Source organism: Desmodus rotundus, chromosome 11 (genome assembly GCF_022682495.2).
Source record: "Desmodus rotundus isolate HL8 chromosome 11, HLdesRot8A.1, whole genome shotgun sequence".
Lineage (NCBI taxonomy): Eukaryota > Metazoa > Chordata > Mammalia > Chiroptera > Phyllostomidae > Desmodus > Desmodus rotundus.
Window position 1 is genome coordinate 89,524,953 of NC_071397.1, and position 14,316 is coordinate 89,539,268.

Here is a 14,316-nt window from a genome sequence, read left to right on the forward strand (position 1 = left end):
TGGTGAACCTCGTTACTATGCGCCTTTGGGTTTATACATGTAAGAAGAGATTGTTCGTTTATGTCGACATGGAGAGTTTGACAGGCAAATTCTGTTGGGCAATTGCCTTATAGATTATGTTCATTTAGCTGCTGCTTTGCTTTTTTCCTTTAATTGGGAGGAAGTCATAGGTTTCTAAGCAACTACAACTATCTAGTAGTCTTTTTTCATTGCCTCGAGTTAACATGACCATTACTCTCAACCATGTTAAATTTCTGCATATATGAAGCATTTTAAGACTGACTCAACTATATATATTGGCTTTTTTATTTAGATCCCACTATTATTATTTAATAATTATATCTCAATTCTATAATTCCTTGTTTATAAAACACTTTAACAAATTATTTATTCTCGTAAATAATTCATTCTATAAATTATTGTGAAATTTCAGAAAATAGAATTTTCTTCAGTATAAGGATGTTAGGCACCTGATAACAGTCTTTATATTAAAGTTAATATGTTTATGTTAAAGATAAATGTTTTTCCTTTATTCTAACACTGATTTACAGCTTATTTCTAATACTCTGATTTATAACTCTTTCATTTGAGGATAGATATATCTATACATTTAGAGAATAAAATAAGCATGCATGCACCTTACACCCATGATTAGGAATATATAGTATCACATGGGATACATTAATAATCAAAATTACATCCTAACAATTATCAATGGAGCATTAATGTCCAAAGTCCTCTTAAGAAAAAAAACTGTTTGACAAATGGAGTAATTAATTCAGATGCCAACACAGCAATGGGAGGGTTGGTGCCTATAGGTGCTTCAGGGACTGGCTTTTGCCCTGGCAGCAGATTTTCATAAATAAATCAGTGTAAGAAAAGGAACTTAATTTATCCCATTATACTCTCATCATAATACTACCTAAATATTATGCTTTGCATATGTATGAGGCTTGCAATTTGCTCAGTGCACATGAATAGGGCATAGCTGTAAAAGAGTATTTGGCTAGATACCAGCCCGTAAAAAATGTATACAGGTCTTCTCAAGATTTTGAATTAATTCACTGCACATATTTCTGTGCAAGAAAAATTTTAATCATAATATTGGAACAAATCAGAGACCTAGAATTACAGTTTTTGTGGTAATTGCATCATATCAGCAAAATATTTTTGTTTGAAAGCAGTGTAATGAGAAGTGTACAAGCATTAGACATGAGAGCAATTTGGTAGGATGATATCCAGGACTGGAGTTCAGGAATGGAATGGTATCCAGGCCTGGTAGGAAAGCAGACTGAGGGAGCTACTTCTCCGGGCCCAATTCTAATCTGCAAAGAGAATTGGTTGGTGACATGGAAATGATGAGTCACCTTGGGATTCTGAGTAGAAAGAACCATGTGCTGAGACAAATTTAAAAAGGAAAAAAAAATTGTGTTGCAGGAAAGACAATTGTGATTTGATGACCTTGAGACTGTATAAGGAAGGATGGTTAAGAAGTGTTGGATAACTTCCTAGAATAAAATTATACATAACAACTAAGAAATTCTGACAGGGAAATTGGGAGAGACATTCAAAGAGATTGGTCTCGTTGCACAAGGGCCTTAAAATGCACTCAAGGTATAAAAAGGTCATAGGGAAGGAGGGGCTGTGTAGTCAACGGTGAATGTAAGAGCATTTTAGCTTTGCCCATCAGCATGAGCTAAGTCTTGTGAAAAATACCAGAGACAAAATAATGAATGGAAGACTTTGTTTTTATGCTTAGGGCATACAGGAGTGGCCACAAGTAGTTTTTGAGTGTAATGCAAATAAATAATACAATAATGAATAGTAATACAAGAATAAACTCTATGTTTCACGTAATTGCAACTGTAAGTGTACTTTTCCTTGCCAGATGTATTATTCCTCTACTTGTATTAATGCAATACTGGCTCAGAAAATTTGTATCTTAGACTGCGGAAAGGACTGTAAAATTACTGGTTGGCTTAGGAGGACTATAGAGTGGGAGTAGTGCTTCATATTTGGAAATAGGAAAAAGAAACATTTTAGAAGGTTAATTAAGTTCAGTTCACCAAACACTGGGTACCTTCTGTGTACTAGGGATTATGCTGGGTGTTGAGATAACAAAGATGAAAAAAATGCTTGAATAGTTTATGTTAAATACTAGAAGGACAAATTGTAAATACTGGAAGGATAGAATACATATTGAATATAATGTTAAAATCATTAGAGGAAGAAAAAAGGAAATGAAGGAAATTTATAAATAGAACTAAGGAAAAGAGATAAAATCGTAGAAAACGATCCTAAATAGGATGGAAAAACTAAGTTCAATTATATTGGTAGTAAAATCATTAAGACTTTCAGATTTGATTAAAGACTCAAAAAATGCACTGTTGAACTGTTTATAAAGTATATACCAAAGCGTAATCACCATATTTTGCCATGTATAATTTGCTCCCATGTATGATGCACACCCACATTTTTGTGCGCATTATATGTGGGATATTATACCCCTGGTATATAATCATTATACCCATGTATAATACTCATCCTTATTTTTCCCTCAAAAAATTTGGACCAAAAAATGTGCATTATACATGGCAGAATACAGTTCGCAGTTTGAAAGCAAATGAAAGGGAAAATAGCATGTCATAAAATTTTGTTTCTAGAAATAACACTAGCAAAAATATGTAAGATCCAAATGGAGAAAACATCAAAACTTTATTGAAGGACTAAAAGATGATAAACATTTGGAGAACTTCAGAAGAAAGGATACTCCAGTTGTAAAATATGTCACTTCTCACCAAAATCTATAAATTCAGTACTGTCACAATGAAAATTTTAACAAGATTGTTCATGGGACTTAGGCTGATCCTGAAATTTTTGTGGAGAAAAGAAGGGCCTGGACAATTTTGAAAAGAAATATGAGATTGTGGGACTTAAATTGTATAAAACTGTAAAAATTAACATGGCGGAAATAATTAAAAGGAGAAGTCAAATGGATAAAAACACAGTAAAGGGATCCAGAGTCATATATATTTGGAGAGAGACAGATACTTATATGACAAAGGTGACATTACAAACAGAAAAAAAGATGCAGCAAATAAAAATTGCTGTGACAGCTCTTAAGAATATGGAAAACGGGGTGGGGTGGAGGGATGGGGAGAAAAGGCATACAACTGTAACTGAATAACAATAAAAAAAAAAATATGGAAAACAGTGGCCCCTACCTCGTAACTAAAATAAGTTGCAAACCAGTTAAACACTTAGCTGTGAAGTGACCGCAGAAAAATTAAACATGGAAGAAAGTGGTACAGGGAGTACCTGTAACATGGGCAATGTGTGCCTCAACAGCGTACGTCAAAGAGAACAAGCTGTATAGGAGAGGGTTGGAAGTTTTCTACCATACGCTTACCGTAAAGTTAAAAGACAAATTTCATCCACCAGGTGCTGATAGGTAATACAAGATTCAGAACAATTTGTACAATATCTTAAAAAAAAGAAAACAGTGACTTTCTCCCCACCAAAAAGTCCTTATGTATTAAATGTGTATTTTATGAATATGAAGAAAAAAATATGAAAGGGTATGTTGTTCCAGGCTCTTTTTATGACTTATGGAAACAGTAAATTTTGGAGGAAAGACAAAACATAGTAAAAACTAATAAAAAAATCATTTGATAATAGCAAACCTGCATAGTGTACACATAGGGTTATATTTGTGTGTGTGTATGCTTGTATATCTATAGGTGTGCGTATGTATATACTTATACACAAACACACATGTAGGAAGAGAAGGAAGGAGCGAGGGAAAGTTATTTAATAAAAATAGAAATAAGCCATAGACCAGGAGATACTTAAAATACACCTATGCAATAAAGTACAATAAAGGAAAATCTGATATAAAAACAGAAAAATGTAGTTAACAGTTGCTGATGACGCTCAGGTTACTTTTGTTTTTCATATCATTTGTTATATAAACACACTCTGGCATCATCATTCAAAGTAAGGTCATTGAAAGTGGAACTTCAAGAGTCTCCCATACAACAAGGAACAGTTTTTTTCAGATGTTATTCATTATTTCTATAGTTGATATATATTGATTTTCTATTTGATATTCACTCTTTCACTAACTGATACTCAGTTGATAATTATTTGTTTTTTTTAAGTACATTTTATTGATTATGCTATTACAGTTGTCCCAGTTTCCCCCCCCCTTCATCCTCCTCAACCTGGTACCCCCATTCCTTCCTGCTTCCTCCCTGCCTTAGTTTATGTTCATGGGCCATTCATGTAAGTTCTTTGGCTGATCCATTACCTATACTGTTCTTTGCATCCCACTATTTTGTACCTACCAATTTGTGCTTCTTAATCTCCTCACTTTTACCTCCATTCTCCTCTTTCCCCTTCCCAACTGATAACCCTCCAAATGATCTCCATATCTATGATTCTGTTCCTGTTCTACTTGTTTGCTTAGTTTGTTATTTGGAGTAGATTATTGATAGTTGTGAATTTATTGCCATTTTAATGTTCATCATTTTGATCTTTTTCTTGTAAAATTCCCTCTAGCATTTCATAATACAGTGGTTTGGTGATGATGAACTCCTTTAGTTTTACCTTGTCTGGGAAGCACTTTATCTGCCCTTCCACTCTAAATGAAAGCTTTGCTGGATAGAGTAATCTTGGACGTAGGTCCTTGACTTTCATGACTTCGAATACTTTTCCAGTCCCTTCTAGCCTGCGTAGTTTCTTTTGAGAAATCAGCTGAGTCTTATGGGAACTCTTTTGTAGGTAACTCTCTGCTTTTCTCTTGCTGCTTTTAAGATTCTCTCTTTATCTTTAACCTCCGGCATTTTAATGATGTGTCTTGGTGTCTCTTTGGGTCCATCTTCTTTGGCACTCACTGTACTTCCTGGACTTGTATGTCTTTTTCCTTCACCAAATTAGGGAAGTTTTCTTTCATCATTTTTTTTCAAATAAGTTTTCAATTCCTTGCTCTTTTCTCCTTCTGGCACCCCTATGATTTGGATGTTGGCACCTTTAAAGATGTCTCCGAAGTTCTTAAGCCTGTCCTTGTTTTTTTTTAATTCTTTTTTCTTCCTGCTGTTCTGATTAGATGCTTTTTCCTTCTTCCTGCTATTGTGATTAGATGCTTTTTCCTTCCTTGTGTTCCAGATTGTTGATTTCAATCTCATCTTCATCCCCTCCATTGTTGATTCCCTATAGATTTTTCTTTATTTCATTTAATGCAAGCTTCATTTTTGTCTGGGTCTTTTTTAAGCTGTTGAAATACCCAACAAGTTCCTGGAGCATCCTGATAACCACTGTTTTGAACTATGCCTCTGATAGGTTGCTTATCTCCATTTCATTTAGTTCTTTTTCTGCAGTTTTGATCTGTTCTTTCATTTGGTCCATATTTCTTTGTCTCTTCATTTTGGCAGCTTCCCTTTGTTTGCTTCTATGTATTAGATAGAGCTGACTCCCTGTGTAAGCCATGTGGCCTATTGTAGCAAAGGCACCCGATTAAATTGTATGGGGTGGCCTTAGGTAATCGCCAAGGCGGGGCAACCCCTGTTGCTGCTCTCTTGCTCCGTGTGGGCGAGTGCTCTGAGAGGGGACAATGCCGCTGCCTGGCCTCTGGAGTTTTGCCTGGGAGGAAGCTGTTTCCTGGCACTTGGACTTCACTTTTTCCCTGTATGCCATTGGTGTCCTTACAGCTGTTGCCCTGGTGCTGAATCCCCGAGGGGATGGGTCTATGTGAGTCCTAAGTCCACTGTGGGCCCTTTAAGAGTAGTCTCTTGAGAATCCCATAGTTTCTTCTCTCCTGCCTCCTCACCCCACCCCATCTCCCACTGGTTTTTACAGCCAGAAGTTATGGGGTTTTATCTTTCTGGGGCTGGAACCCTGGACTGGGCGGTCTGGACTAGTGCTGTGATCCCTTGCACCCAGGGTGTCCCTCCTGATTTTTATCCACCACATGTGAGTGTAGGACCACCTTTCCCACCTCTGTGCTGTTCCCATGCCACTCCTTGTCACTCTGCATCTCCAGGCCCCTCCTACCCATTTGGATGAATGTGGCTTCTTTAAATCCTTGGTTGTCGGACTTCCACAGACCTTGATGTTTACAATCTTGGGTGATACTTGTTCTGTAGTCTAGTTGTATTTTTTGCTATAGTTGTGCATGGGGGTGAGGCATGTTTACCTACATCTCCACCTTGGGCAAGGATTGATACTTGTTTTTGATAGTCCTTGATGTTATATATTAAGGTCTTATTTCATAAGAAACGTTAATATTTTGATTTCTTTGGATATATTTCCAAAAGTTTTTAAATGTTTTATGTAAATTGAGTTATAATTAGTAAAGAATACAGTAAATCAATACAAATGTAAAATGACCTTCGAAGGTCTCTGAAACTTATTTTTTGAAGATTTTTCTAAAGTAGCTATGGCAGTTTATCAAAAAAGATATATAGGACTATAAATAGAAAGGAAATTCTTTGAACAGATTTTTAAGTTGCTTTCATCTGACTGCTGTTATTTTAATACATTTCCATGTTCATTAATGCAAACTTAAATTTTCATCTAACAACAAGACAGTGTAATGTACCAATTAATTTGAGAAATGTACTAAATAATATCTGCTTCATTCTCATGTTCTTCTGCATTAATTCATTTGATAAACATTGATTATGATTCTGGTCTGTGCAGATCTATGCTAAATTCTAGAGCAATGTGGAGATTAAAATTGTCTAAGGGAAATGGACAAACTATTTTATTTACTTTATGTAGTTTAAATTTGCCTATAACTTTTAATTGGTAGAATATCATTTAGTTTTAATAATAATTCGCTAACATCTATTGGACACCTACCTATATGTAGACCTCTTTTTAAGCATCTATCGGGCTTTGTCTTATTTGGTGAATACCATGAGGCGTGAACACCATGAGGCGTGCTTTAGTGCTTAGAACCTGAGCCTCTGGGAGGTTGACTGGGCCATTATATGCTAGTGTGTGGCACAGCTGGAAATTAAATTCAGGCAGTCTAACTCCAGGGCCTGTTACTATATACTAATCAGAATGACAATCTGGTTTCATAATTCCTCAATCCACAAATCTGTGAAAACGGAGAATTTTAAAACAGTCTGGTGGAGGTATAATTAACAAATAGTAAGCTGCACACACTTAAATGTACAATTTGGTAACTTTTAACACAGATACACATGTATGAAACTGTCATCACAATCAAGAAAAGGAACCTTCCCATCACCTCAGATGTTTTCTGTGCTGATCCCTTCTCACTGTTACTAGTCTCTATTTCCACCTTCTCCAGGAAACCATGGCTGTGTTTTCTTTTACAATAGTTTAGTTTGTGTTTTCTACAATATGCCTTTTTTTCTTGTTCCTTTTATTCATCATAAGGATTTTGAGATTCATCAACTTTGATGCATGTATCAGTAGTTTTTTTTTTAACTTCTGAGTATTATTCTAAGTATATGACACAATTGGTTCATCCATTTACTTGTTGATGGTCATGGACATTAAGGTTGTTTCCAGTTTTTGGCTATCACAAAGCTGCTATGAACATTTGTATATACATCTTGTTATAGGCATGTACTTTTCTTTCTTTGGGAAAATACATAGGGATGGAGTGGGCTGATATATGGTGTGTGTATGTTTAATTTTTTAAGAAACTGCCAGTAACTACAATTATTGTACATTTGTAAATATTGTATATTTGAAAATTATTAAGAGAATAGATCTTCAAAGTACTCATTCCAAGAAAATTTCTAACTATATTTGTAGTGATAGATATTAGCTAGACTGAACTGTGATCATTTCACACTATACACATACACAGAATCATTATGTTGCACGTTTACAACTAATAACATGTTATATGGCAATTATACCTCAGTTAAAAATAAACTTTAATATTATATCTCAAAAATATTCAGCGTGTATGAGATGCTGCCACCCATACTCAGCAATATATAAAACATGGATTACGTACCTTTCTAAAATCTAGAAAATTCTGAATTCTGAAACCTAAATGACCCTAAAGTTTTCAGAATGGTACTATGAACTTACTGCCTTGTGAAGTAATAGGGTACTACAAAATAGTTTTTTTTTTTAGTTCAGTAGACATTTCTGTGCTGTTACATTTACATAAATCCTTTGTAAAGATGACATGTTATCTTATAAAATACTCAACAGATAATATAGACAGTGAACCTGAAGTAATCATCTAAGTGAACATTACGTCCAGGAAATGTGAGACCATGAGTTGCATATACCTTTATTTGATAAATGTTTCATCTTGAAAATTCTTGGTGGTGAAGTTATGTGTTAATGGGAGTAGCAAATGTTCCATATGCTGTATCTTGCCTAATACCTAGGGTCAGTATTGGTAGTCTAGCAGTGGTTTTTATCAGTGAATTATGTGAAATGCTACTCTGTTGAATTTTAGTCTATTTTGAGAAACACAATTAGAATCTGAAAAGATGAGCGTTGTATAGTTTCATAACATACTACTTTTCTTTTCTAAATAAGTAGTACTAAAAAGACAAGGTGGTTTCTGTCTTTGCCTTGAAAACAAATGAGCTGATATAAAAAAATGTTTGAAATTGAATGATAATAAAGTATAATACTTGTATGCAGATTATTATAATTTGTTAATGAAGGCCTCTCACATCATCAGGACTTAGGAGGAGATAGTTGAATTATATTTCAGTAACATTGTTCAAGCCTGATACAGAAGATTTCTTCCCTTCCAGAGGCTTTGAAGTTCGTGAGGAGAGTGTATCCTAACTCTCTTACAAGGAAAGCCTGACAGGCATACAGAAATGTGGGGATGTCAATTTGAATGAAGGTGGTATTTCAACTGAATCTGAAACAGAAGAAAAATATGGGAAAGAGCATTTTGCCTGGAAGGAATAATATGCACAGATCCTGAGTGATGTCTGTGTTTAATAATGCCTGAGAAATACAGTATTATGTAGAGATGATGTGGGTATTGGACTCCTGGTTTGTTGCTTAATTAAAGGTTAGATGTGATGTGCCCAAAGTAAAGTAACACAGTTAGTGGATGGCATGGTCAAATTTGAAACATACAGTTGACTCTCCCTGTCCTTGGATTCTGTATCCACGGGTTCCATGTCTGCAGATTCAACCAAACTACAAATGGAAAATATTCAGGGGGGAAAAGGGCGACAATTGTTCCATCAGTACTCAACATGTTGTACAAACATTTTTCTTGTTATTACCTAAACAGTACAGTATAACAGCTATTTACATAGCATGTACATTGTACTGAGTATTATAAGTAACCTAGAGATGATTTAAAATACATGGGAGAATTATGTAGGTTATACCCAAATACACCATTTTATATAACAGACTTGAGCATCCGTGGATTTGGGAGATAACAGCTTTATTTCAAAACTTACCTTCTGTCTGTAGTGTCAGGACAGCTATTTACCGTAAGGCCTTATATTTGAATAAACGTAAGTTTAATTAGCATAATTAAATATTAATCACAACATGAGATAAACATGATGTTTTATCGAAACTAGCATAATTATTAATCCCAATGAGCAGTTAAATATAATGCTTGTGTATCACTTTTGCTTTTCATAAATTATATATTGTCATGATTGACCCTGTAATAGAATTAATAAAATATACCAGGCATTTTTCTCATTTTTAAAATACATATTTTCTCTTTCAGGGTTACATTTTGCCATTTGCCTTTCCAGAGTAAGTGGCTCTATGTGGGCACTGAGCGAGGTAATATACACATTGTCAACGTGGAGTCCTTCACACTCTCAGGCTACGTCATTATGTGGAATAAAGCCATTGAACTGTGAGTCTGAGCAGATTTCCACATCTGAAAGTGTCAGTACCATATATGGCAATGTTATATAATAGCTAATCACTAAACTCACATTGAAGTAAATATGCGTTAGACATATTTAGTTCAATGTGAGTTGAGTCTTAGTCTTTTTGTAGGTAATACTGTCCTTTTGGCCGTTGTACATTTAAATTCTTTATACTCAGACATGGGCAAAAGTAGGGTAACAGTTGAGTACATGAAACAGTTTATTCTTATTATTTATTAATTATTATATTTTCTATATGCACAACTGTAGACCTACCTTTGCCGACCCTGTATGTGTATCACATGTATGTGTTCTCATGTAAAAACTGTAGCACAAGTTTAATGAGAAAATTATTCTTACTAAGTGAAAAACACTCCTCTTTTTATCTTGTAATTATTTTTATTTCAAATGCTTGTCATGCCCCACTAAATTGATTTTATGACCCACTAATTGGTTGCTACCAGTGTTTGGAAGATAGTAATTTAAACTACTATTTGATATGTTTTGATAATTAATAGTAATGTAAATGTTTGTCGTGTAACATTGCAAAATTAACTTGGCAATTAATTTTCCTTAATTCTGATGTAATGGTGATTGCTTTCATTTTACAATAACAACAGCAAAAACTAGGTGAGCTAAGAGGGCTTTAAGAATCCTAACTTTCATTGCTAACTTTTCACATTTTCTTAGGATCTTATCTTTTTCTCTTAAATTTTTTCTTATCTAATTTAGACATAAAAATCAAAATTTAAGGCTATTGCCAAGATTTATTTTCATTGTTTTTGTTTTGTTTTTAAATAATTCTACATTGTTGCATTTCACAGATGTTATATCCCTTTGACATAACTATAAATTTGTGGCATGTATCTTAAGAAGTGTGTCGATGCGTCTAATAGTGCATTAAGTTTGGTTTTCCTTCCTGTGGCAGGGACATGATTATCATGTCTCAGTCCCTTGGCAGAGGGTGTGGGTTTTTGTGGTCTGTTGTCTGAGTCGATCACAGCATCTGCTGGCTCAGTCTGGCATGGGTGTCTGGGTGGTTTCACTAACGGCTCTCATCAAGTGCATGGGTCTTTCAGCCCTTGCAGTTTGTGACTAGAGGTGCGCCTGTTCGTACTGTGTAGGCATCGGTGGAGCCACATTCGTAGCTGCATGACTTCGTTTTAGCTGAGCAAGTTTATCTGTTGATTTTTTTCTTAAAAACATAATAAAATCTTTTCTATTATTGATGTGATCTGTGAAACTGAATGAGAAGCCCTAACTGGAGGCTAGAATTGAGTAAAATAAGATAGCAATGTTATAGATACTGCTTTACTAAAAAAATACTAAATATGAGAATTTTGCCATGAGAATAGATTTTCTGGGCTAAAATACTAAATTGAAGATTATTTCTTATATGCAAAGTATAGTTAATTTTTAATTTTGCTTACTTGTATCAGCTTAACAGTCACTATATTTTTCTGATTCCTATTTTGATCCATGGTAAGAACTAAACATCTGTTATCGATCATTACTGAAATGTTTACATCCTTTATAAATATATCTTTATTGTCCACTCATTATTATTTTGATGAATACATAATTGCATTGAAAATTATAGGTGAGAGAAAAATCTTACTAACTTTTTCTTTTTTTAGGTCATCTAAATCTCATCCAGGACCTGTTGTCCATATAAGTGATAATCCAATGGATGAAGGAAAGGTAGAATTTTTTCTAAAAAAAATTTACTTATTAACTAAATGCATGAATTTTGGTATTTTTTAAATATGCAAACTACTCAAGAACCAGACCTTGTAACAAGTGTTGTACGGCTTATAAGTACATTGTGAAAAACAAGGAAGCAAGTGAAGAAATTAACTACACTCTCCACCAAGGTGGGAAAAACCTATTTTGTTAGCTTCAAGGACTGGCCCCTTCAAGTGCACTGTAGTCTGAAATCTACTAAATTGCTGTTTCATTAACATTACTGGGCCTGCCCCAAACTTCGTTCATATTTCAGATTAGTGAATGATTATTGACTACCTAGTAATTCCTTGTGTACTCATTAAACAAATATTTGAGTGTCTAATATGTGTTTGGCAGTATATTAGCTATTAGAGACACATAGATGAAAAGGCATGTACTAGCATAGGAGAAGGAGCATCTTTGTCTTCCTAGAGGAAGTGAGTAGGCTTACCCAAGGAAACAACACTAAGTTGAGACTTACAAATGAGTAAAACATTGCTGAGTCAATAAAAGGGGAGGAAGTTTCAAGCAGATGGAATATTGAGATTTGGAAAATGCCAGGTTGGGGATGGTGGACAGCGGAAATGGGGTAGGCAGTAGGTAGTTTATAAAGCAAGAATGTGCATTCCATTCTGAAATGCATTCATTCATAAATGCATTCATTCATAAAGGTTTATTAAGCACCTACAACAGATCAGGCCTTGTGTCTTATGTTAGAATATAGTGGTGAATAAGATAAAACCACTCTTTGCCTAAATAGACTAGTGTCATTGTCTGCAAGAGAATTCAGATAAGGCAAAGGCCATTATATTGCATGGTGACCCTTCAGATAAAAATAGTACAGAGTGCTGTTGGAGCACATAGAAAGGGCATTGACTTGCATTTGGAAGGTCAAGGAAGGCTTGAAGGATTAATAGGATTAGTGAGGCAGAACATGACATTTGAATAGAGTGGCCCAGGTAGACAGCATGTGCAAAGGCTCCAAGGTGAGAGAGAGCATGAGCTAAAAGATACACAGGAGTGTATTAGGTACAGAGTGTGATAGGGGATGAAGTCGGAGAGGTAAGCAGAGATTAGACCATGATGAAATCTTGTTAAGTATGGACTTCATCCATACTCAATAATATTGCATGATCAGCACATAATCAGGTTTGCATTTTAGAGCTGTTACTCTAGTTGCAATATGGAATTGGTTAAAAAAGGAACAAGACTTGGAATTGAGGAGACTAGGAGACCAGAAGAGATCTTTGTGTTTTTTTTTAAAAAATTATACTTGACATGCAATATTGTATCATTTAGTTTTCAGGTGTACAACAAATGATGAGAAGTGATCACCATAGAGGTCTTTTTGTGTTGAACCAAGAGCAGGTATTAGAGGTGGAGGAAAGTAAATTAGATGATAGAGTGCAATTTTAAAATTACTTGGCGATTTTACCTGATGGGGAGGAAACTGGAGTTAAGATGACCCCAAGTTTTTGCCTGAGCAACTTAATGAATGGTGAGATAAGGCATGGAGACATACTGCAGCAGAGAATACCAGAGGAGGGGAGGGAAGACAATAAAGAACTCACTTTTGGACGAATTTACTTGGAGATTCTTCTTGAGTGGATAAGCGGGGATGTGGCCTTTGGATCTAGGCTGGCTATAATTTGGAACTAATTAATATACAGATAAATAAATGAAAGTACCTGATGATGTGTTGAATTAGGAAAGTTTGTAAACTCTAAAGCACATAACAAATGTTAATTGGTAATGCTAATTTTTATGTTATATTAATAAAAATGTACACTGAAGACTTCAAAATAGTAGTTTTCTTTTCCAAAAAACTTGTATGATAAATGTTGAGTTCCTAATAGTCAAAGATATAAATATACAATGTGGTATTCTCATTTGTCATCCATGTGATTGGTAATTAGCAATGCAAATGTTTATATTATATTGGAAGCATATTAATGATAACAGTTACTTTTATTGTCAGAAAATGAATGTTTCATATGATTAATGTCATTCTTAGGTAACGTGGCATTTCCTTTTATTACAGCTTTTGATTGGCTTTGAATCTGGAACAGTAGTGTTATGGGACCTCAAATCAAAGAAAGCTGACTACAGATACACATACGATGAGGTAATAACATTCATTATTTTTGCAAATCAAAAGATATTATCATTTCTCTAGTTCAGAGCAGCTTTTCTAAGAACTTAATTAATGCTTTTAGTCTAGGCAACCTTTGAACTGCAATAAAACACACAAATATCTTTTGTATAGTAACATATTCACAGAGCTCAAAAAATATTAAAAAGTCTCTTTCCCATCCTAGTCATTTGGCCATACAATTCTCTTACCCCAGGTACCAGTGTTACCAATTTTTTGTGTATTTTTGCAGAGGTATTCTGTACATTTATAAGCAAATTAATAAACATTGTATTTTTTATTTTATATAAATGATCATAGTATGCTGTAGACATTTATAGTTTGCTTGCTTGAAGACCCAAATATAGAATGATTGTGATTGATTAGTAAGTTTTTTAAGTCTGCTTTAAACTGTAGACCTCTCCTCTCACTTTTTTTTTTTTTTAGTACTTTTACCACATTTCTTCTTTTTTTTTGACATTTATTTGTTGAGGGTAGAGTCTGCCAAACAATGGGTTTGACTGTATGCAGTCTTAATGCGTTTAACATTTTTTTACCCTCATATTTCCTATTAATTGGATAGTTACTTAG

The 14,316-nt window shown here is 34.5% G+C and overlaps 1 protein-coding gene across 6 annotated transcripts in view; it reads left to right on the forward strand.

Annotated features, from left to right (window-relative positions):
* STXBP5 (syntaxin binding protein 5) overlaps positions 1-14,316 on the forward strand; it is a 131,701-nt gene that overhangs the window by 30,775 nt on the left and 86,610 nt on the right. For all 6 annotated transcript variants that reach the window (XM_024551946.3, XM_045188881.2, XM_045188883.2 and 3 more), the window contains exons 5-7: positions 9,719-9,853; positions 11,507-11,570; positions 13,636-13,719. In XM_024551946.3, the coding sequence (XP_024407714.1) occupies positions 9,719-9,853; positions 11,507-11,570; positions 13,636-13,719 (283 nt within the window). The remainder of the gene's footprint in view (positions 1-9,718; positions 9,854-11,506; positions 11,571-13,635; positions 13,720-14,316) is intronic.